The 25,372-nt window shown below is 37.5% G+C and overlaps 2 protein-coding genes across 2 annotated transcripts; both read right to left on the bottom strand.

The window, feature by feature from the left end:
- Positions 1-14: 14 nt before the first annotated feature.
- eps8l3b (EPS8-like 3b) lies at positions 15-16,617 on the bottom strand. The gene is made up of 20 exons (XM_026916796.3): positions 16,266-16,617; positions 15,369-15,429; positions 14,577-14,644; positions 14,416-14,480; positions 12,531-12,689; positions 12,211-12,360; positions 11,397-11,488; positions 11,042-11,172; positions 9,603-9,727; positions 9,353-9,479; positions 9,194-9,264; positions 8,661-8,735; positions 8,223-8,368; positions 6,877-7,048; positions 5,415-5,446; positions 4,838-4,931; positions 4,218-4,322; positions 3,953-4,038; positions 909-1,041; positions 15-708 (listed from the first exon to the last, which is right to left on the bottom strand). Exons 2-20 carry the CDS (start codon positions 15,404-15,406, stop codon positions 667-669), a joined length of 1,911 nt encoding a protein of 636 aa, XP_026772597.2. The 5' UTR covers positions 15,407-15,429; positions 16,266-16,617; the 3' UTR covers positions 15-666.
- Positions 16,618-16,766: 149 nt separating this feature from the next.
- atp5pb (ATP synthase peripheral stalk-membrane subunit b) lies at positions 16,767-24,531 on the bottom strand. The gene is made up of 7 exons (XM_026928081.3): positions 24,377-24,531; positions 23,487-23,523; positions 23,196-23,341; positions 21,078-21,241; positions 19,148-19,273; positions 18,442-18,621; positions 16,767-16,983 (listed from the first exon to the last, which is right to left on the bottom strand). The coding sequence occupies exons 1-7, from the start codon at positions 24,402-24,404 to the stop codon at positions 16,906-16,908; spliced, it is 759 nt and encodes a 252-aa protein (XP_026783882.2). The 5' UTR covers positions 24,405-24,531; the 3' UTR covers positions 16,767-16,905.
- Positions 24,532-25,372: the final 841 nt, after the last annotated feature.

The raw sequence follows: 25,372 nt of genomic DNA, 5'->3' as shown, positions 1-25,372 counted from the left end.
TAGAATGTCACACATTTCCATTGATGAAAAGGCACTTTTATTTGAACATCAATACATTTAAATAGGGCAAAGTTCAGAAGTTTGGTGTACCAGAAGTTGCAAAACCATTCTAGATAGCAGTGATCATATTTTGTGATGACACATGACCTACACTCTTGCATGAAAATTCCGGTCTGTAAAGTAAAGAGGAATGTATATACAAAGATACACAAGCAATATGGAGAGTTAATGCTGTAATCATAATAATAATCATAATATAAACATAATAATGTGTCTTTGGAATAGTTTCTGGTTATTGCTGATATTTTTAACTGGATCAAAGACTGAAAACATCTGACTGTAAATATGAATTTTTTAATGTTTTAATCATATATACTTTCACTATTAACTTCATATTAAAATTTAGACTCATTCTTCTGACACAAATGTTAGATAAATAGGATAAACACAGGATCAAGAAAGGCATCACATGAAACATCAGATTTTCACCACCAATTTAAAATTGTATTGGGAGTATAACTTCATTTGATATTTATGTTCAGATCATAAACTTGGTTTCATGAACCAACAAATGATGGCAAGGCCAGCATATAATCACTGTGCAGTTCTCTTGAGCGACTCCGTCAACCGCCATCTGCCCCCTCACCAAAGCCCATGATGTCAGGTTTAGCGGCCATTGTAGTGGTTATATTCTGCTTCACTAGCAAGCTGCAGAAACAAGCACATGTTCATCCATTTGAAATATGTGCATATAACCTTTCTTATAACCTATCTGCTATTATAAATGTATAAACAAATATTAATTTTAGCTTTGGGTGATTGAAATGACGCATTGTTAGAGCAGTAATAAGCAAGGGTTCTGGTTAAACGATATATGTGTGTTTGTGTGTGTGCATGTTTATACATACTGCCATAGATGATTTAACAGCCTGCAGTTGGAAGAAAACACGACCTCCTTCTTCAGGGCACACAGCTCGTATATCATCACGCCTCATGCCCAAAAGCAATGCTCCATTCATCATACCCAGGTTTCGTATTGTCCTATACACACAAAATTCACACTCAATACCCAGGCAAGGCAAGGCAAGAGAGACGTGTGTTTTATAGCACTGTGTTATAAATGAATATTGTGCCAGCACTTCACACACAGCTGCAATCCTGTTTAACAGTGCTCCAAACAGTTCTGTACTTTGTTCCCTTCAAAACCAGCAGAAGACTGATTATGGGCAGTGGCAGTGAGTTAAATGCACATAAAGTGAAAATCCCACACATGAGTAACTAGTTGATTGAGTAACTCTTATCTTATAGATGTAGCTAACAGGCTTCTGTATATTTTACAGTCCATTGTAATCTATAATTAACACATTTGTGGTCCAATTATGAAAGTCAATTATTTAACACGTTTAAATATCAGCATGTCAGCTTAAGGCTAACAAATACAATGGCTGAATATTTTCAATATCCATTTATAAAGAAATTTGTAAAACTATTAATCCATACATTTACAAATATACTGAATGCGCAAACTACTATTTAATTACTTATTAATTTTATATATAGGTATTTTTCGGTGGTGATGGTAGGTACATGGTAGGTTATGGCACGAAAACATTTTTTTTCTATTATGACATTTAATTAACTAATATGCATTCCATTACATGATTTAATTTATATTAGATTTTGCATACCCTATGATTTAAAAAAAAAATCTCTACTTTATAGTTAATAGACAAAAATGGAATTAAAAAAAGGTATGTCTATAGATACTGTACACTCACCGGCCACTTTAGTAGCGACACCTGTACTCCTGATCACTTATGCAATTATCTAATCAGACAGTCATGTGGCAGCCGTGAAGTCCATAAAATCATACATCCATAAAATAAAGATACAGGTCAAAAGCTTCAATTAATGTTAACATCAAACACCAAAATGGGGGAAAATGTGATCTCAGTGGCTGACTGTGGCATGGCTGTTGGTGTCAGATGAGCTGGTTTGAGTATTTTAGAAACTGCTCATCTTCTGGGATTTTCACGCAGTCAGTCAGTCTTACACAGAATGGTGTGAAAAACAAAAGAGCGACAGGCAGTTCTGCAGGCAGAAACGCCTTGTTGATAAGAGAGATCAGAGGAGAATGGCCAAGTTCAAGGTGACAGGAAGGATATGGAAACTCAAATAACCATCCTTTACAACCACGGTGAGCAGAAATGCTTCTCTGAATGCACATGTTGAACTTTGAGGCTACAACAGCACATCAGGTTTCACTCCTGCCAGCTAAAAAAAAGAAGAATCTGATGCTGCGGTACCCACAGGCTCACCCAAACTGGAGAGTTGAAGATTGGAAAAAGACCAGGCAATGTTTTGTTAAAGAGTGGTTATTTGATCATGTTTGATGTGAAAATTAAGCACAACTCTTGACCAGTATCTGCATGATTTTATGCATTGCACTGCTGCCACATGATTAGCTGGTCGGATAATTACATGCATAAGCAGGGCTACAGGTGTTCCTACTAAAGCGTGCAGTTTAGATATACAGGCACACAGGCAAAAGTTTGCATATACTTTGGACAAAATGTAAAAGACATTTTCCTTGACATATGCTATAATTCTGCAAGATGGCCTTCTTCAGATTAAGGCTGGAATCCAACAGAGTAATTAAAAACATTATTGTCGTCTTGTCACTTTTTTCTTTTTTTTTTTAAAGAATTGCATTTTTATAGATTTTTTTTTCCATCCACATAAATCGTAGGGGATGCAAACTCTTGCCCTTAACTCTACATACACTATATGGCCAAAACTATGTGAGCACCTCACCATCACCCATATCTGGGCCTTCCACATAACTGTAGCCAGAAAGTTTTAAGCACACAGCTGTCTAGAATATCTTTGTATGCTGTACCATTACAATTTTCCTTCGCTGGAACCGAGGGGCCATGACAATCCCCCTGTGCCCAAAGTGAGGTCCATAAACACATGGTTTGCCAAGGCTGGTGTGGAAGAACTCAAGTGGCCCAAGCCCTGACCACAACTTCACTGAACACCTTTGAGATGAATTGGATTGCCAACTCCGCACTAATGCTCTTGTGGCTAAATGAACCCAAATCATCACAGCCATGTTCCAAAATCCAGTGGAAAACCTTCCCAGAAGAGTGGAGGTTATTATAACAGCAAAGGGGGCACCAACTCTGTGTTAATGCCCACGGTTTTGGAATTGGCAAATATGGGTGTGACAGTCAGGTGTCCACATGCTTTTGGCCACATAGTGTATGTATGCATATATGCATATTGCAAAAAAATTTAATAGATACCTACTACACCTCATGAAACTGTACCTGCGTTTTTTCATTCATTAATGAATTAACAGCATGAAAATTGTACACAGAACAAGATAAGCTGAAACTCTGAGCTAACTAAAGTCTAATTACTACAGTTGTGCCAAAAATGCTTAGAATGAATGTTAAATGGAGGACAGGCTATCAGCTATTGATAGGGAGTATATAACGATAAAGAGGGTGGACAGACCTGAGCAAACACTCGTGCTATCAGAGAAGACAGCTGCAGTAATTCCTTGTTAACCAGTGACAAGAGTGGGACACTCCCAAAACATAATGACGTGTGCCAAGCAGTCTAGTAGCCTATTGAAAACATAAGTATAATCTGGCCCCAAGGAGGTCCATAGGTTGTTGTTGCTGCTTAATCATAGAGGAACACGCCATTTCTCCACACCCTATTTCAAGCTTTCTGTTGAACTACAGAGACGATATCGACATAGCAAGCTTCCCTTCAAGGATATATGAATTAGTCACTAAATCTATGCAGCTGATGGAACATACCATGTGTAATGTCATGACCTGAGCAGTAATTTATGAAGGAAACAGCGTTCAGGCTTATAGGGTGGCTTTGTAAAATGCAGTTTTGAACAGTTAATACACATTGCTAAATGGTTCCTTACGAGTTGGAAAAGCCCTTGTACTGTAACCAGGTCCTGACTTCCTCTGGGCTGGATTTCATGTCGAGATTTGGAGGTCGATTCATTCTCTGACACAATGGTAGGACAGAAGACAAAGTTAAACACCTCTTGTGTGTGTCTTTGCTTTCTTGACATTCAAATCAATTCAAATACAGCTGTGGATGTGCTATCAAATAATGTACATGGTGTACAAATAATGTACATGGTGGATGATGCTATAAAATAATGGAAAACTGGATGAACTTACTGCTGGCTCTTGTGCATTCATGGGCTCTAGAACATTTGGAGGCACATGACCCTCCTCGTCCCGATTGTTTTGCACTATCCACCATTGCCTGGACTTGTCTACCACCTGTGGGAACATGTTCACAAACAACTTCTCACATACAGGGTGGTGTTACTTAGATTTAAGCTGAGCAAACAGGGGTAACAAAACAATGTTGTTTTTGTGGGAAAGAAGGTATGCACATTTTTCAAAAAAGAAAAAAGGCCAGCCAGTAATTGCAGTCTGGCTAGTCAGTCAGACCCAACTGATTTTATTTAAGCTTATTCGTATAAAGCTTTTAGACATTGTCACACAGCAGATTTTACAGAAATCCTGGTCTTGATATAGAGCCCTAATGAACAAAAGACTATATAAGGCTAAAAGACTATATAAGGCTAAAAGACTATGTAAGGCTAAAAGACTATGTAAGGAAGAAACCAGACTCTAAAGACCCATCCTCTTCTGAGTTACACCAGGTAATTGAATTTTGATAATTATGTTATACAGTCACTAAGGTTAAAAGAAAATATACACAATGTTAAGTAAAAGTGAACAGGAGAGAATGAATCAAGTAAGTATGACTTTTCAGCAGTAGATCTTACCTGCACCACATCACCTTTCATCACACTCAGCTCCTGACGGTTTCTGGCTGTGAAATCGTAGACCACTCGCATGTAGAGCGGAGGTTCTCCTGAGCTACAGGACAAAAAAGCCCAGATTGCGTAACAAATAATGGCCTTGTAGATGCATAATTTTACAGAAATGACATTAACAGTGAATCTAAAGCTTCTAAATGTATGTGTTATTCGGTTTATTTGTACAGCACTTTTGCCAGTAGACACTGTCACCAAACAGCTTTACAGAAATTTGGATGTAGATTTAGATTCCTAGTGAGTAAGCCAGAGGCGACACTTTACAAAGTGTATTGAAAAGACTGCAGATAGGAGTCCTGAAATAAGCACAGGATAGTTGTTTTTCACAATTTTCACATTTCTTGTATCAAGATGAAAGAAAATCAAAGTGAAGTCATCTTTAATTTGTTTGTTCTGAAAATTTGAGCTCTAAAAAAACTGACTGGAGTTTGATGTACTTTAAGTGATTAAGGTATTATGATTCAGATGGCAATACTGTCCACTTTAATCATAATTATCCGTTGTAGCAGTACAAACTGTTATTTACCGTTCAGGCGGAGCGCCAAAAGGCCTGTTATCCTGGAATGGAAAGTAAACAGCTTGTGTCAACAATGTCATTAATAAACTACAACCATCTAATACACATTATATACAGCGATGGGAAATAAGTATTTGGATACGTTTGTTTTTCGTTATTTAATATACCTTCAGTAAATAAATCCACTTCAAATTTACACACATAATGCCTTTTGACTTTATACTTATAAATATGAATAAAAAGTATGTATTAATAAATGGAAACAAAAATATGTTTAGAATTGAAATTGATAGGGAAAAAGTATTCAGACACAAATTAAGAACATTACTACTTTGTTGCAAAGCTGTTGTTGCTTTGAGATATCTACAGTAAGAAGCATTTAGGGTTTGCAGCATTCTTCTTGGCAAATCATCTTCATGTGCCAAGGATACAAGAGTCCCTATGATGGACTCACAATTTAAAAATCCTCAATTAATAGTCAGGGGATTGGCTAGGCCATGCAAGCACCTTCACCTTCTTTTTAAGAAACCAGTTTTTAAATATTTTGGCTGTATTTGGGGTTGTTGTCTTGTTGAAATGTCTATCTTCTCCTCAGATTCAGTTTCTTGGTTGAACCTCCTCTAATGTGTCCCAGTACATCGCTCCATTCATGTTTCCTCCGATGACGTGTAATGCGTCAGGACCGTTTGCAGAGAAGCAGCCCCATATCATAACACTTCCACCTCTGTACCTCACAGTGGGTATGGTGTTCTTGGGATCATATGTGCAACTCTTCATTCTCCAAACGTGAAAAGCTTAATTATTATTTCCAAAGAGTTCTAATTTTGTTTAATCTTTGGTTTGTCTGTGCTTCTTTTTTAGCAGAGGAGTTTTGCATGGGGTGTATGTACGGATATGACTGCAGTGTAGTTCATTGCTTATTGTTCTCTGTGTAACTGTTGTTCCTGCTGCTTTCAGGTCATCCTGCAACTCTTTTCGAGTATCTTCTCTCGCATCTTCCTTATGATTAGTCTGTGAGCGTGTTGTGAAATCTTGTCAGTGGACAATTAGTTATGGGGCCATGAAATTTCCACCTACATATTATCGAACCAATTATAGTGACAAGGATGTTTGCTATGGCTATGTTGCTTTTTCCATTAGAGCGTTGTTTAATAACATCCGTGAAAACTTCTCACCTTCACCATGATTGCTACTTATTGTGTGAAATCTTCCCAGCCAATGGCAATGTCTTTTATAATTACCCAATGCAATTTGCCCAAGCATTTTTTGCAGCATTTGTATCTAGAATTTGATTTATTTTTATGTATTAAAAAAAGATACCTCAGTATATCTATCTAGACTTCAGCAAAACAAAAAGGTATATATACTATATGTTAAAGGTGTGTTTTTACAGAAATACTGCAAATCTACACTCAGGTACTAGTGAGATCTCATCTCTATGGTGATGGTCCGAGGTTCTGATGAGTTTTACCTGTCCAGGTCGTGGTTGCATGTCATTCTCAGCTGGAAATCTCGGACTGTTGCTCCGTGACAGAGGATGGTTCATGTGTCCTGACTGGGGAGGGACCGGTGCAGGCAGCTGGAAGCCATCATAAAACTGTGGAACATATGGTGGTATCTGATCTGCATTCGGCCAGTTTGATCTAAGAATGAAGAGAGTGAATCTTATAAACAGGTTTAAAAAATTTCAGTGTAGTACACAGTTTCTTGAGTAATATGACCTTTGATACTAAAGCCCTTCTTGCGAAATTTATACATACTGAGTTGTCAGTTTTTTAGGTGCCTGCTAGGGATGTAACCAAATATGAATACAATATTATTTAGAATGAATTGCAGATACCAACAGAAATAATAATAAAAAAAATTATAGTGCACATCTCTAGTTGAGACTAATTTTGAACTCAGTTATTAAGAAAAAAAAATGGTTTAGGCCATGCACACTTTGGGTTTAAATCTTTGGGTTGGAGCACACAGATAGTCTGATAGATAGGAAAACAGACATTTTCCACCTCATCCCTATGATGCTCGATAAGTTCCTGGAACTGTGCAGTTCACTGGAGCAATAAATAAAAAAACTTGCTCTCTTATTCCTAGAACCAAGGCCATGGTATGTGCCTTGTCACACAGAATATTATCATACTGGATGTTTCTAGCTGAGTGTGGATAAAGTGTGGCCATGAAGGGATGAACTTTGGTTCATCCCTTCATGGCCATTAATGAGTTAATGAGTATCACAGACCCTAATGTGCCAGGAAGACATCAACACCTCACATTATTTTGACTTTTGTTGCCAATAAGTCCAATAAGTGGTGCATCATGAGAGGTCATGCTCCAGACTAATGCTGGATTTAGATGTAATTTCCTCTATATGCGTGTACAATTCTTGCCATGCTCTTTAGATCCCACTGCTATTTTTCACCACAGGATTACTCATCACTGCACGTTTTTTTTTTTTTTTTTTGTCAAATGCCCAGATTTCTTCCCAGACAGCTAGCCCCCCTTTCCCAGCTATCAACATGAGAGGGAATGGGATAAAACACTCCCTTCAACATCAAGCCAGCCACTGAATCATTTTGAACTGCTGCTAATGCAACATCAGCATCTTGCCCTGTACATGTAACCTAACAGAAGCCCACGACTAGCTAGAACTTGGCCAATTATGTTTGGACCCTTACCCATGCATAGCTGTAGCATCATTGCGATTCAAACCAAGCAATAAAGCAAATGTCTAGACCAATACCCTGTACTAAGCCAAGATACTTGTATTTATCATCTTCAAAATGGTCTCAATGTATTAAATATGTGTGGTGTTCTGACCTGGGAAAATTCCAGGCATCTCCTAAACTGTTCCAGAGCTGATCCTCCTCTGGAGTCACCACCTGGCTGAGGAGCTGCAGAGCTTGTTCTGTGAGAAGGGGACTCAAAACTGAAGGAGCCACCTCAGGAGGATACTGCACCACCAGCTAAAGGAGGAGGAGAGAAAGAGAGAAAGGTTAGTTATTCGAGGAGTCCTGGTACATTTTGCGCCCCATAAAAAAAAAGAAAAAAGCACAAAGAAAGTTTCCAAATCTGGACATTTAAGATTAGAGGACCAGGTATCTCAGCACATGACATAAAGAACAGATGAAATGAAAGGAAAATGCATTTCAACATTTTTCTATTCCATACATTGTTGTGGTGACTAACAGTGAACAAAGAAAGCTTTTTTTTTTTGCTCCTTTACAAAGCAAACAGGTTAAACTGGTAGATACTCACAAAATTAAGGGAGGAGAAAAGACTGTGGATAAAGGCAGGAGCATCAGGATTAGTTAAGTGTCCATTAAGTTTCCCCTATAACATGAAAAATGAGACAATGTAATTAGTCCCTGATGTCCTGGAGCATTTTAGCCCAGATGTTTTATTGAACAAGTAGGCTAGTTACTGATTGAGGCATTTATTCATTCTGATTTGCTGAGAAATTCAAAGTATTTGCTTATACACTTGATCTACATGTTTCAGCTTCTGTCATGTTAAAAGACAAAGCAAATTCCTAGTTACTTCCTGTAATGCTAATAAAACTCCAAAACTGATTAAACTCTAACTTTAGAGAATACAGTAAATAACAGGTTTATGTGGCCACTGTATTGATGCAGTTCATGATTTGCAGCTTTACAGTGTGGTAATTAAACATATCACTAAAACATAATTAAAAAAAAAGCTAAGAGTCCAGGGGTTTAAAGCAACATGTGCAATTGCACAGATCCTTTCATGGAATGGAAAGATTTGTAAAGGTCGAGTTTTAAACTTACAAGGAGATTAAAGCCATATTTAATTTTTTGAAGACAGGCCACAAATTCCTCTATAGAGGGAAAGTTTTCACCTGCACAGGAAATAAAGAGTAAAGAATTAAGAAATTTTTATGTATCACTGAAATGAAAAATCACTTAGCCCACACTGCTGTTGCTTACCATATATTATTGTGCTTTTGCCTTTCTTTTTCTTTTTCTTTTTCTTCTTTCCATCCTCTTGTGCTAAAGCTTCTCCAACTTTCCCAATAAAGAACTCAATGTCAGCCAAAACATGATTAAGGATTTCCTGGAGGGAAGAGATATTTAAACAGATGTATAGGCATCAGATTAACATGCATACATTTTAGATACATTTTAGAAACTTGATTTGGGATGAGAAGAAGGCGGAATCAGTGAAAGATAAACTGACCACACTCCTGTCGATGTCTAACTGGGGGGGAAGAGGCTGCTGATTTGTGTGGTTTTGTCGTTCAGGCATGTCTGGACTGAGATAGCTCTCCTCTCTGGGTGGAAACATTGGAGGCTGGTGATCATCTGGAAACAGAGTTTTGTACATAATACAGAATAAAGATTTAAATCATGAATTAAAACTAAATTGAAAAAAGAGTGAGAGCGCTTAAGCTCTTTTTAGCCATTGAAAACAAGAACCACTGCTTTGACAAATATCATGCAATGACTTGTAACAATTTCAATTAATTTATTAAAACCTTTGATACTACAGTGCTGTTGTGTTCTTGATTCCGATTCTGATTTCCTTTAACAGTAGTTCCTGCTGCACGGCAAATCACAGGCTTGAATTAATGCGTTCATTCTAACAAGTAAACATTTCTATGGTAACTTTAACAGGGACTTGTATGGAAGACACGTCACATAATCAAACAAATAACAGATTAAAAACCAATACATTTTCTTTATGACGAAGGTTTCTGTAAGGAGTTTATTTAACATTTACAGAAGGAGTCTTGAGTGTCAGCACTTTGTAAAAGTCTGAGATAAAGCTGCTCGAAGGAATGACTTCAGGACAGAGGACTTTGCATTTTCTGATTATTCAGTAACATGACAAGCTACATGTTTTGTCTTGTTAACTTCAAAAGACAGCAAAAAGGAGGACGGTGAGGGAACAACTGTTAACAGCTGCTATAAATTAAGTAATAAGAGGAGCTAACTTTGTTCAGGGATGTTCCACGACATTAAATGTAACTATAAACAGATTTGAAAAATTGCTTTGGGGACATGCTGTTATTGGAAAATATGTAATACTGCCCTGTTGCTGCTGATTATTGATTGTTGATTATTTTAATATAATGGCATACCCTGTCATCTTTTATTTCTTACTTAATTTAATCTGAATATAAAAACTCCAGCCTCTTTCACCACAAAATCTTACATCATGACTGTTTGGAAATGGACAACAATTCTGTACGTTCACTGAAAAGCAGTGTATTTGAAATGAACCTGCAGTGAGATTTATGACTACACTTTAGAGAGTGTATTATAGGTTCAATTTTCAATCTGTCCACCTGAGAGAACCTATGTTGGTTCCATGTAGAACCCTACAACAGAGAGATCCATTTTCAGAGAGAGTTACAAGGAGATCACCTTTAGGATGCTAAGAACTGCTGACTATCCAAGAACCCTTGAAGAACATTTTCAAATAAACATGGTTTGATGAGGCATATGGAGGGTATGTATTGTCAAACTTTCTACATAAAAAAAAGAATGCTTTTAAGTCAGTTATTTTTATTCTTTCATTCAAAGTTTGTTACTCAATTTCACTTTCCTTCTTTCTGTATAGAATTGGATAATGAGGTTTCCAAATTTTTGGCATGCTTATGCAGAGTCTTTTACCATAGTCGTGGTAGATGCTGGACTGAGGAGGAGGATATTCAGGTGGAGGGGGTGTGGAGTGCACTGGAGGGGGGCCAGGTCTGCGGAAACCCCCCGAATAACCTTGACTTATTATGTTCTCCAGATTACTCCTGCAGAAGATGTGATATATCACTAAAGGTTTTGTCTGCAGACATTGTTTCACTGCATACTCATATGCATATAACATTTTTTAAATGATATAGCAACACATCTACGATGCATTTTTATTATTACAGGTATGTATGTTGTTCTAGGGGCAGGAGTAATATTTTAACTGTTTGATGCAAATCTCAAATGCAGACACACATTCCAGAGTTGTCAAATAGAAGCCTACCTGATGTCAAATGGTGGTTCACTTGGTGGAAATCCCGGCCCTTCATCCTTGTTCTGGATCTCTCTGTCTAAATCAGCTTTCACTTCCTCTGCCTGTAAAATTCAGCAGTGCACACAACTTTGTGTATCAGTGTGATAAAATCCCTTCACTGACATACTTTTCCAACTACTACCCCTCTATACTAAAAACAGAAACACTTATAGTCAAACATTGTCTAACCAAGTACTCAGTCACTGAGCAATCAAACTGGATAAAACTCACTGTGTTTATTCTTTACTAAGTGTCATTTTAATATATAAATCCCAGCCTCTTTCACCACAAAATCTCATTCTATGGGATTGCCGCTCATCCTCAAGCCCGTTATTTGTGTCAGTTTCTGATCATAGCATCACTGTTTAGTTGGTGGATTGACTGTTTCTCAACCCAGCTATAACATTAAGGTGTTTAAAACCCTCAGCAATGCCTCTCCACCTCATACACTCATACCAGCATGACACACTAGTACTATGCCAGTGTCACTGCTGTGAGATCCTGAGAAGGAACTGCTACACAAATAATATCTGGTTAGCTGTGGTCCTATGGTGGCCCTTTTCCACTGATGAGTAGAGTGGGGCTAATGGGCTACAGTCAGTAACTGTATCCATACAAAGTGCACTGATATGTTAGGTGAGAAGTACCTAATAAACTGGCAACACGTACAATCCAACCCTGATTTATCAACACACAGATCTTCAAAGAGGTCATTAGAAAAAAAAGAACAATGCTTATTGATTTTCACAGCGAGCATAAGCAATAGTGCGATTAAAGTCCTTACTCCAGTTTCCTCACACTGGAACAAGAAAACATTTGGAGCCCTCCGGCTGTTGTCCTGAGTGGTGACCATCAAGAGGGAGTCATACATGCAGCTGTCCAGGATTGCTTTCGTCTGTGAGATGCTGCCAAGAGGAAATGAGTCCAGAACCTCCTTCACAGTCAGCAAGTTCAAGAGGTTTGGGGAAAAAATAAAGATGTAAAAGAGAGAAATATTTGTAAGAAACAGTGTAATTAGAGCACATTACATACTGTACCTTACTCTTACATTCCTGTACATTCGTAAACATGAAATAAAACTTGTGCTGTACGGTGACCCCTGACCTTTGTTTCGACGTCACACAGCTGTAAGTGGCCACCCTGCACCTGCAGGATCATATCCTGACCCCACACTTTCCCTCGGCTCTCCAAACTCTTCAGCTTGGCCACGGAGTCATCAGTGCTGCTCACCTCCCTCCCATTTACCTCACATGTAAACAAGTGCTGAGGAATGAATCGTAAATTAATTAATGACAACAAGAAAAGCTGAATTTCTTCATAATGATAATTACTAAATGTAAACTCTCTATATATTACAATAAGTATACATAGAGGGAGAGAGTAAAACCACAGAAAAACTACACCTAAGGGGCTTTTAGTCAAATACTACTTCCGTGTTTGTGTGTGTGTGTGTGTGTGTGTTTGTGTGAGCACACTTTATATTTATCTGCTGTATGTGTGTTCTCTTTAACTGTGCTGTTTCCTGTTGAGGTGATCAATGGTCCATGTTACTCATGGCAATGCGCATTCCACTATTATATTATATTATATTATATTATATTATATTATATTATATTATATTATATTATATTATATTATATTATAGTATAGTATAGTATAGTATATGAAAAGTATTACACCAAAATATTGAAAACATTAAATATGCATGATCAGAACATATAGCAGAATTCTCAGATATACAGTTTCACACCTTGACCAGTTTTTTTTTTTTTTTTTAATGCTTACATACTGTATAGTATAAAGTATCCTACTTGCACATAATTTGCTTAATTTAAAAAAATACACCTAGAAAATGTTGTCCCTAGCACTCCACACAGGTTTGCCCCTCTAGGGGGTTTCTTACAGATTCTATGTAGAGCCCTACAACAAGAGGGTTTCCTTTCATAAAAAGTCCCAGGAAGATCTTCTTTAGACAGCCTGAACCCTTAAGTGTAGTTTGACTGATTGTCTGTAGCACTTTTACTCTGTTCCTTTAACAGCTCTGAGCTTGGATTGTATTCTGCCTTAACTGTACATCTGATTTTACAAGTGTGTCAAATTATAAAACTGTAAATATAAGGTATGTAAGATACTATTCAGGTGGCCAGTAATTTCATAAAGCTATACCCAGCTAACAGGTAAGGAATAAGCCATGATGGGGCGTGTACTCATCAACAGGATGGTGTGATTTATTTCAGCCCATTACCACCCTGACGTTTATTACTTTCTTATAACAGTATTTCCCAAGCTGTTTTATCCCTTCTGTACCACAGCAATTTTCCAATTGTCAGTAATTTTTTTTTTTTATTAAAGAATGACATATCATTTGAGACCATCAGTTAGTTCCTTTAATCACCTTTTCCTCTCGCTCTTGAGAAATGAAGCTTGTCATGTAAGTAAGAAAGCACAAAGTACAAAGTCCTCTGTCCTGACGAGACTCTTGTGGCGGAAATGGGCAGATATACTTCTGACTGTTACAAAAACTGACCCTGGAGATTTCTTGTGTAAATGTTAAATAAACATTTCCTAAGAGAAATATTAGATTATGTGGAGCAATCGCCCTGTGAATCTCTGTAACCGAGCTGTCACTACAGAAATGATAACATTAGAATGAGCGCATTAATATAAATATGAATTAGAAATGAAAGTTCAACAGTGCTGTTGTATAAATTGTTATTAGAAGGTTCATTATGTTTTCAACAGATTCAAAGGCTGAAACTTTCTAAAAACTGTTGTATCGATGGTTTGCTGCACAATGTTATTAGAACATTGCTCACACAACATTCCCAGTGAGACAAAAATAACATGACGGAAACTTTATGTTATGTTCCTACAATTACATGAATATTGTTTGAATGGCTACAAACATTGCATAAAATGTTCTGAACACCCACAAAACTTGCTCTTTGAACCATAATGTTCTAAAAATGTTAGCTGAGTTACTCTTTACCTCCACTCTGTACTGAAAGGCATCTCCTTGTTTGTTTACGGCCTCCAAATATTCCTTCCTTTGCACTGTGTTGTAAGAGAAAACATGGAATTACAGACAGAAGTCATACACTAGTTCTGTGGGGAAAAATGTAAAAAAAAAAGCCTGAGGATATTACTCACTATAGATGGATTTTGCACTGGGTCGAGACATATCGGACCTCTGAGAGGATGCCTCTGATGAGAAACCTCTACAATATAATCAGAGGATAATCTGTGTATCTGGACTCCACATCATATGACAAATTAGCAAATAATAGAGTACTGGAAGCCAGGTTTCACATTACATCAACTTTAAATATTTTAAAAACTGTTACTAACATTTTGTACCCTATATTATTAAGTTTCACTAATATTTTACAGTTTTTGCTGATAGTGTTCTCATGTATTAATAATGCTGTTTTTGGCCACTATACATCAGATGATAATCCATTCAATTAAAAAGTGCTTGGCTTTAAAAATGGAAAATGTTCAATCTCAATCTGTGTGTTATTTTTGCTGCAGCGACGCAGTATTTGACCTGATATCGAAAAAACTAGACAAATGATTTCACACGTTCCATTCTTCTCAGCACTAGACACTGCATCGACTGCAGTGCACATGGTTGCCAGATTGGACTGAGTATTTTTTTTTTATCCTAATCAGTTTAAAAACCTTCCCAATTTCACAGAAACCAGCCCAAGCTCGACTGTAACTAATAGGCAAACATAAAATGATAAATATGCAAACTATTCATAAACATGAGAACAGCTGATAAATTCAAATTTATTGTGATGTAGGTATTAACTGTCAATTCTGAATAAATAAATACATTTCAAAAATAAAATAAAAGCTGCCACATAATTTACAGCATCCTAAAGTCATTCTTTCTTCCAGCTTGTTGTGGTTAAAAATAGGCTTTAGCTGAGTGAGTACCTTGCAGAGGAGAGTGGGGCGTTGCTGTTCATAAACATTTTTCCTTTCTGATGTCACGCACCTATCCAGAAAAAAAAAATAAAACTGGCAATCTGAGCCAAAAACAACATATGCAGGGTAATCAAGGTATGAAGTGACATTAAGTCAAAAAAAAAAAAAAAAATATATATATATATATATATATATATATATATATATATATATAATAAAAAAAAAAAAAGAGAGAGCCCAGAAGGAGGTCTTAGGGTGTTATGAGAAACCAAAGCAAAATCTGGAATTAAGCAAGATATTGGAATTATAAATCTTTGACTTTTTTTGGCAAGTTTTATAAATTATATGATCATTATTTACACAACACTGAATATATGAGGTTTTATACTAAATTACTATAAATCAGAAGTTTATGGCTCAATCTTAAAATCCCAGAATTTTCACATAGAAGCTTATGATTAATTTCAACTCTTTCAACAATAAAGTTTCAAAAATAAGTTCATAGTTTTGACAATTTATCTGCATACAATTAGCTTACTTTAAAAAAAGTGAGTTTGCTCACAACAATGTTTTCTCGGTACAGTCCTCACTGTATTATTAAAATCAATTTTGGTCTATTTTAGTGTACCATAGTATGATCTCATTCCAGAATATGGAAAATTCCATTTGCTTTATGTAAGTGATGTAATAACAGTTCTTGATATTATTTAAGCTTTTACAGTTACCGCACTTTTCATTTGTCAGTGACAAGAATGATCTTTTTTTATTATAAAGTATCAGAATTGTCTAACAATTTACCAGTTAGATACTAAAATTTATCCCTTTGCTAGTTTGTCATCAAACAATCCCCACCCTCTTAACAAATCTTTAGACAAACCACTTATATATTCAACAAAAGTACATTACCTGAGAATGTCTGTATAGTTCCAACCTTAATATTCCATTATTAATCCCGGCAAACCACCATTTATATACCCACACCAGAAGAAAATTCACAAATTTGCCGAATTTTTTCGTTTAGCAAAAACCCTGGTGCAAAGTCCAGCTGCACCTGTACGATTAGACGGGAAGTGTGCTCAGGTAGGTTTTAAGTCACTGATTATGAGCTACTGGAACGGAAAATCCAATTTTATATCCTCAGTCCAAAGGTTGGGAACACCTTTTTTTAGCCATGCTGTTCAAAAGGCCTAAGATGACGCATGAATCATGAACAGCTAGAACTTCACCCTCCGGGATAATGAGCTAGTGATAGCATTTATGGCCAGCTTAGAATTGGAAAGAGGAATTTGTATGTGATGATTGTCATAGTGCTGAATATCAATAATTCTATCATTCATATCAACAACACAGGATCATACAAGTGAAAACACAGTAACTTCTCTTCTGGAATAAATGCAACGAAGCCAGTTAGTGAATAATCAAATACTTTATTCAATGTGTATGTACACTTAAAGGACACAATCAGACCATCTTTACGAGGACATAGTTTACTTATAAAGAAAAGCGGGTGGCTTGATTATGGATGGGAGAGGCTCATCAACAGAAACTATGCTGTGGCTTTGGCCTGAGTGGCCTTAGCCAGTACTTTCAGATCTGAGATGCACTTAGCAATACTCTCCTTTTCCTGAAAATCAAACAGAGAGGACAAACATCAGTTGGGAGCATTTGTAGCCATTAAGATGAATATCACTAGCATGAGTTTCAGTTTAATAATTGACCTTAAGTTTCTGCACTTCCTTGTCTCAATTTTATGATTGTCACAATTTTTAATTAATTAATAAAAAAATAAAAATAAATTTAACATTCCATATTCAGCATAGATTGTCACTCAGTGTAGTGCTGTGACAGGATCAGGTAATGGCGCCATCTAGTGGCAGGCAAATCCAATATCTTTTCCCCCCATGTGTATAAACAGCTAAAGAAAACCTTTTGCTAAATAGGTGTGCTACATGAGCTCCTCGTTAATACACAATTAATACTCAAACTTACTCTGAAACATTTAATTAACAAATATACTAATTGTAGACCACATCCTCACCAGAGGCAATCTGACTGCATACATCCTTATTTGAAAAGTTCATTTACAATTTCCTTGACATTTAACGCAGTGGTTCACAAAGTCTGAGAGTCTGTGAAGCAGATCCAGGAGACTGTGAGCTTTTAAAGTGTTACAGTTGTGCAAAACCCAACTAGTATTATTTTTACCCAAAGTTATTATATTCAATATCGAGTTATACTTAACAGATTTGACCAATCCCTTTAATTGAACAGGTATAATCAAACCCTCCAAAATACAAAACTGCCTATAAATAATGTCAACGTGGACCTAATGTGTTGGTGAACATTCCATGAATAAAAAAAGCTCTATTTATTTATGGGTAATAAATAGCTCTGCTATTGAACACATTTAAATAATAAGACTAATATTTAAATACTTGGATTATGTTCATACGCTTGTGCTAAGGGCACCTATGGAATTTATTTTAGATTTCAAGTGGTCCCTGGCAGCAAAAAGGTTTGAGAATCCCTGCTTTAAAGCAGGTAACTTTTAAAAAAAATAATTAAATAAAATAAATAAGCAAGCATATCCATTCATCCATTCCTGCTGGTAGTGAACTTGGATCTAAGTGACATTTTACAGTGTTAGCAGTGCCTTATTTTATTGGAAGAATTGATCATTGGTATGTCAGTGCTGACAGTTGCGGTTGCACTGAGCTTATGTTACTAATTCAAAATAAAATGGACGTCACCACAGCCAATTTTTTTGCATGCAACAAAAGTGGGCTATCATAAACTACACATGCACCATATTCAATTATAATCCAGTCCATAGCAACATACTGCATATCCAAACTTACACTGTGAGCCAAAACTATGCAAAAATGAACATAAAAATAAATATTTATCATAAGAGTTTGACCAAGTGTCTGCAGCAATTATTTTAACGATTCTCACATTAAGAGGCTCAAGAAGACTTAAAAATTAAGTGTCTGTAATTAATCAACCTAAATGACTTTTAAGGGTCTAGGAGGGTTTCATGATGCTTTTACATAACGAGACAAGACAGTGATGAACCATGTACCTGTTGTGGTGTGATGCTCTTTATGACGTTCTGCTCCACCCAGTTGACCATGTGCTCCTGCTCCATGCGGCGCTGCAGGTTCTGAAGCGCCACCTGATAATCGAGCCTCTTCTTCACCTCATTGGTGACCATGTGAAGCCGCTCCCTGTAGTTGGTCTCCAGCAGCATGGCCACGTTGTTCTGCGAACCGGAATTTGAAGAGACAAATATTAATATAAAATTCCAGTAATCTATTTGATCTATCAGAGCACAGAAAGTTAGAGACTGGCCAGGACAGTGACTAACAATTACAATTTTCATCATACATTTATAGCTTAAATGCTTGCTTATGTTGTATTTTGATTGCCACAGTACTTATAGATCTAACACATAATACAGTTTGTGAATAAAAACTTTCATTGAAGCAAAGATAACGTATAACAAGTAGAACCCAACACCAATGGCGTCACAGGGGATCCTCCGCTGCAAACAAGTCTAGTCCTTTCTGTTACTAATTTGTATACCTTAAAATGGAACCTATTGAAGTAAAACTATGAGACAATTTGACCTTGCTGTGACCTTGACCTTGTTTGGATCAGTTTTAAAACAAAGGGACGAACACATGCACAGACAACCGAAAATATAATGCTGCCACCACCTAGTGGCAAAGGCATAAAAAAGCATGCTTCACACAAACAAAGGAATGTATCTTCTTAGGCTTTCTCACCCTCTTGGCATCGAAAAGCATTTGCCTTCCTTCCACTCTCCACTGCTCCTTCTTTTCTTGCTCGACAGCTCCAGCCAGGCTGCTCATGGCCTGATCTTTCACCTCCTGGATCTTTGCCACTTTCTCCTGCAGAGAGCCAGAACAGGAAATATCAATGTTTTGTGGCACTTAATCAACACTAAACTATTAAACTGCTTAATAGTTTATGTATTACTACTACTAGTATTATAGTATTACTACTATTTAGGCCAAACTGTTTAGATTCAACACAAAAATATTTCTTTCAAGGATTTTTTTTCAGTACATAAATGTTTTTCTGTAACTTTATGACTACAATAATCAAAGAAAGTGTTTAATTGTTTCTTGTACATTGTCATTATATGGCATCTGTTAGTTTCAACTTTTGGTTTTTAAGAACACTGGTTTACTTTTCAAAGTAAGTAAGTGAGTGCAGTGAGTGCAGCTTTGTGCAGACTGTATATTTTGATTAGGTTTCAAACTGCACTGTGTGAAAGATCAGTAGCATGAATTAGCATACAGTAGCATAGCTACAGAAATGGCAGCAAGCAATTTTGCCTAGTAATACATGCCACTTAGTCATTATTGTTTTGTATGTTTTTAGATGGATGTGCATACTAGCCAACCCCAGTCTGAATCCTTTATTTAGTTTATTTAGTGTGATAGGAATATTCACTTAAAATGGATTTAAATTACATCTTGGTGTGCATGGCCTGACTCTCCTTTCACTCTAGTGAGCAACAAGTCATTCGTCTTGCTTGTAGTTTGTCTCTTGTAGGCAAGCGCTATAGACGTCTCTGTAGTGTTTTTAGTTCCAATTGGTAGTAGCCAAAATGTACAGCCTACAGCACACTATTTGCTATAGTATACAGTACTGGTTGTTTGAAGTATGTTACATGAGTTGTTGTTTTTTTTTTCCTTCTTAAAAGCAGATTAGCAGTGCAACCTGACTGCATTAGCTACATACAATCACCAGAGGCACCACAATATATCTATATCTACAGATCAAAATATCCATCCATTTTCTGTACCGTTTATCCTACACATGGTCGCGGGGAGCCTGGAGCCTATCCCAGGTGCCAACCCATTGCAGGGTACAATCGCACACACAATCACACACCCATTCACACACTTCAGACAAGTTAGAGATGCCAATCAGCCTACAACGCATGTCTTTGGGGGAGGAAACTGGAGTACCTGAAGAAAACCCCTTAGGCACGTGGAGCACATGCAAACACCGTGCACTCCTCCAACCCTGGAGGTGCGAGGCAAAGGTGCTAACCACTAAGCCACCATGCCCCCTACACCAAACTAGTTAAACACAAATTAAATACTGCACTAAGCAGTGTGATCATATTAACAAAATACAGTTAGCAGGACAAGCCAACTGTACTAGCTACATACACACTCTATCCACGCTCATGTCTCTGTACACATTTAGTTAATCTGTTTTTCTTCTGTTTTTTGAGTCAAGCAGTAAATGGGAACTAATTGCAGACAGGAACTAAAGTTGTGAAGGGGGAAATGAAAAAATGTTGTACTACATGTGCCATATGAATGTTCTGAGAAATCATTCAGTTGGATCTTTACCACATCATTCCTAATAAGCATAAAGCGGAGAAAATTTCAAAACTGTTGTGCTGGTGAAATTGCAAATCGGTGTCGCACACATATGGAAAACAGTCGCATGACACTCTGTGGCTCGCTAGTGTGAATGCAGGGTTAGTGTGCAACCAAGGTCTATTTATCGTTATCTTGTACCAAACAAATTGAATTCAGTTTGGCAAGTAAGCTATATTCAGAAACTTCCACAGTTAATTATTAGGACGTACATGTTCCATTGGAAGTATGACCAACCTGGTCAACATGAAGTGAGTGTACTCAAGAGCATGACTTGCCCAATAAAACCCACCTCGTTCAATTTGTCTGCAAAAGCTGCCACTTGGGGACCAAACTTCTTGACACCATAAATGATCACTGCACCAATGGAGGCAGCAGCGATGGTCTCATGGTTGATGACGTAGATCTCCTTAGAGAGCAAGTACAGGAGCAGACCAGTGCCGAGCATGTAAGGTCCTGGAGAACAAAGTAAATCATTAGTATGAGGCAGCGTAGTGATGTTCTTTGGGCTTCCTCAAAAATATCAACAAAGTTTGTCTTACATCATATTTACCAGATCCGTGACATCTGTAATGAAACCATGAGACTTATTTGACACAGTTGAGCATTGTGTATATATTAAGAAATCTGCACCAAAAAATAATAATAAATAATAGAGTGATCCACTGAGACAAAAGGTCATTTGTCGTCTTTTTGGGGCATTACACACCAAGCAGATGGTGAAGAACTAGCACCAGTCAGGGCTGACTGATAAACGCCTTACATCTCCTGTGAAATGATGAACAGCTGCTAGCTGACATGCACTTACTTTCTGTGGAAAAATAACTTTTGCAAAAAAAGGAAGACCCAGCATCATGGCAAAAGCCCTCAGTGTCCTAAACTGCATAATACTGTATGCTGTATATGTAGTTGTTTTTTCAACACCATATTTATGGTGTATGTCTGCATGTATGAGACATGGCCAAACACCAGCCTAGCTACAATTTTCATCACTGTGAAGCTGTTTAAACAATTTGCACCCGCTGTTAAGCCATTTCATTACAAAAGTAGTGGAACAAATGTAGAGGTCGAGAAGTACTGAGCAGGCTAGGAAAAGCTGAAAAATGAGGTATGGTGTGTTTGCTATTCTGAGAGTGCCATGTGCTTGCTTTGCTCTTCTCCTAAACAAATACACTAGGCTAAACAACCAATCTTACACAAATTCAACACTCAACCGGCACTGATAAGGACCGACTCGTGACAAATAGTGTCACTATTGACCAGACACAGAGTGGATTAATGAAAATTACCACACCAAACAAGCAAGCATGCATGCTTGCTCTGTCCTGTGTTTAGATGCCTGGGAAAACTTACTGAGTGGGTTAAAATGAGGTAGCTAATGTAATGTAATAACATATGGTGAGCTATTTAGCTGTAAGAGCATTAAAACAGAGTAAGTGTGTATGAACTCCTGATAATATTTTGATGCTGCACATAAAACGAGTCAGCAGGTCTTTGAGGAATGTGGGCTATGAGCTGTGGTGTTGTCTCCTCACACTGTAAGTAAAAATATTACATGAGTTTGGGTAGTCTCTTGATATGTTTAACAGCAATGTGATGTTCTGTGCTAGCAGGAGAGGTAAAGGGTAGCTCTGTCGGTCATATGTTTACACTAGTAAAAATCATTCTGGCCGGTGTGTGTGCTGCAGCATGCGCTATTGTTACAGCACAGAGGTGCATCACAACAACATAAAGCATGTTACTTTTAAACACACACACCAAATAAAAACTTGTTTCGCAAAATAGGAAGTCAATAGGAAGTAGAGTTTATTACAGAAGCTACAAGTCTGCCAAGAAACTCTGAGTACAAAACTAATGCTGCATTCGATGTGCCTCATTAGTGGAACTTCACAGGTTGGAATGAAGTCATTTTTGACTTTGGCAAATTTGAAATATGAAGTAAGAAAAAAATAAGATTGATGTCTCCATGTTAGTCTTTTGTCTGCAACGAGCTAGCCAGCTAACTGTGATGAGTGATGTATATTTTCCTTCTCAAACAGCAATCTGTATAGTCAATATTATAGCTATAACAAGCCAATATGTCTATGTCAATTGATCTAAAGCAAATACTTGTATATACAACGTAATTTAAAGTTAAGAAGAGCTAATTTGTTTACTTCAGATGGTGTGCGCAGACATCACTCCATATCCGGGGAAGGAACTGTAGCTGAGAAGACTACCGCAAGCTGACGAGTAGGAATTTCAAGTTCAGGGGTCATTTGTTTGGCTTTTACTGGTTGGACGTTGGGAATTACAAGTTGCAACCTCCAGTCAACCGCAGCATAATAACCCACAAACAAAATGTATTTTTCTGGGCTCCCTGAACTGTCCACCACCGAGACAACTGACAGACAAAAAAATATATAATTACCCGTGACACCAGTCTTTGGGTACAGCAGCGTGAAGAGCTCTTCTGGGAAAATTCCATGGCGGACTTTTCCTCCCTTCTCTGGCAGAGGGGGCACAGGTGCCAGGCTCTGAGGAGACGAGTGGAGGGAACGAGAGGCCTGGACCACACTGAAAAGACCACATTTGTTAAACAAAATAAACATTCAATAGACTTTCATTTCAGAAATTAATGAATTTCTATAAACTTCAAGTTTATGCCAAAACAAAGTTTCATAGTGGAGAAAACACAATCACTGCCTCAAAGCGTACATACCAGGGTCCAAAGGAACCAGTGTTTTTCAGGGCTGAACCTGGAGAGAGATAACAGATATGAGCCATTAAGTCAATGTCATTCTCAATGAGACTGACAGCCCTTCAATACAACCCTTTCAAAGTTGCTCAGATGGCAAGCTGGATATGAAGAAATGTACACGAGCTCTGTTAAAATACACTGAAATATGCTGTAGCAGAAGGCAAACACAGCAGGTCACACTTTGTCTCTCTCTTTCATAAGTTGTATCTATTAGACATACTGTATCTAGTAAATTCATCTTTTTCTTCAATGATCACAATAACCTGCAATTTCAGCCACAGCTCAGAAAGTCACTGAACTACTTAACCCCCAAAGTGAGACATTTTTCACTCGGATAAAAACGATAAACATGCTCACTACCTAAACTGTCCAACAACATTAAGTCTACATCCAATACATACTATATACTAGCGTGCTAAGTAGTATGTGAAAGGTGTATGCCACTATTCTAAGCTGTTCTGATGTAGTATGTAGTACACAGCTTTGCATTTGGTCTGAATGAAGGACGTCTGTCTGGACAACTGACGCTACCGGCATTGCATGGCTATGTGGCTAAGGCTACAAGCACCTCAGCTAACAATTAGTTTAGTGACAGTACAAATATCAACAAAAAATCTACAGAAAGTATTTTGACTCCAACTACCAAAGTACTTCTGAAAAGTCCGTGCATATTTAGCGCAAACTCACTGGGTAATTCATTCACACAGCTAACGCTAGCTAGTTAGCGAAGTCAGGCCTGCTCTTTTTACCCTTCAACTTCACATTCACCACACGTTCCGACTAACACAACTAAAACAATACAGCAACAACGGTAACCTTTTCTTTTGTTGTTGTTGTTTAAACTGACCAACCTGAAACTAACACAAGTCTGGACAGCATATCTGAAGGAAGGAAGGGCAAGAACCCAGGCCGAAATGTATCCTACTGCAGACACTGGCGCTCCTCGGCCTCGCTGTGCCCTTCTCCAACGAGCAAGGGTGCTATAGAAGTCTCACAGGTGATATCGCGAGAACTCGAGTACGTTTCTCAGTCACATCCGGGTCCTCGTGATATACTAACAACCAGCAGATGGCGTAGGTTTACACGACGTATGTGGTGCACCGAAATGGCGCCTAACTCACTACACACCTTACTGTGTTGGCAGATTTGTCATTCTATAGATAGTGGAGAATATTCACTGTCCATATAAAATTCTACATTGCACTACTTAAGGTTAGTGTCCAAACAAAGTACCAAATAAGGTACAGAATACCCCTAGTTGTTTTTTTGTTTTTTTTTGGAAGGAACATGCTGCATGTTGTGTATTTTGGTCAGTGACAGCCCACAACCCTGCTGTTTCATTGATTGCACAACTGGGGTGCCATTAGTGTACCACTGACATTACATTTACAAGTATGTAAGTAAAGGAAAGGTAAAATACATTTTAAACACAAGCTAAGTGTCCTTCACAACAACCTATGTGCCTGTTTTAGATAAATAACTTAAAACAGTTATTAAAATGGTCTGCAGCACTTTGCAAATAGCATTTTTGCTGTCCCAGCCCACTATAGCTACACTTAACCTTGAAATACAATCATTACAATACTTCAAAAATTGTATTATTTGTACATTAATGTGTGAATCCATTTAAAGTCTCATGCTTAAAACATTTTCCATGATCCTTCCTTTATAGGTTATGAATGAATATACGTTTTAGCTGTGTCCGACCATATTCACTCGGCTCTGTTACTTGAGCATGTTCACCTGTGAAATATCTGCAATATTCACATGTATATGTCTGGAATATTCACACGAAGTCACATGCTCAAAAGGAGATTTCATCTGAATTTCAGGATCATGGGAAGAAG

Source organism: Pangasianodon hypophthalmus, chromosome 8 (genome assembly GCF_027358585.1).
Source record: "Pangasianodon hypophthalmus isolate fPanHyp1 chromosome 8, fPanHyp1.pri, whole genome shotgun sequence".
Classification (NCBI taxonomy): domain Eukaryota; kingdom Metazoa; phylum Chordata; class Actinopteri; order Siluriformes; family Pangasiidae; genus Pangasianodon; species Pangasianodon hypophthalmus.
The sequence above is the reverse complement of the archived record's forward strand: the minus strand, read 5'-3'. Positions and strand labels throughout refer to the sequence as shown.

Bases quoted from the DNA above. Each gene is read 5' to 3' on its own strand.
- atp5pb (XM_026928081.3), bottom strand. From the start codon at position 24,404: ATGCTGTCCAGACTTGTGTTAGTTTCAG. The intron at 18,622-19,147 runs GTGAGAAAGCCT...TCCGGTTCGCAG, and splicing joins TGCTTTTCGATGCCAAGAGG to AACAACGTGGCCATGCTGCT. The intron at 16,984-18,441 runs GTACATGGTTCA...TTTGATTTTCAG, and splicing joins AGAGCATCACACCACAACAG to GAAAAGGAGAGTATTGCTAA.
- eps8l3b (XM_026916796.3), bottom strand. From the start codon at position 15,406: ATGTTTATGAACAGCAACGCCCCACTCTCCTCTGCAAG. The intron at 9,265-9,352 runs GTAAGCAACAGC...TTTCCTGTGCAG, and splicing joins CAAAAGCACAATAATATATG to GTGAAAACTTTCCCTCTATA. The intron at 1,042-3,952 runs GTAAGGAACCAT...TTGTGTGTATAG, and splicing joins TACAAGGGCTTTTCCAACTC to GACAATACGAAACCTGGGTA.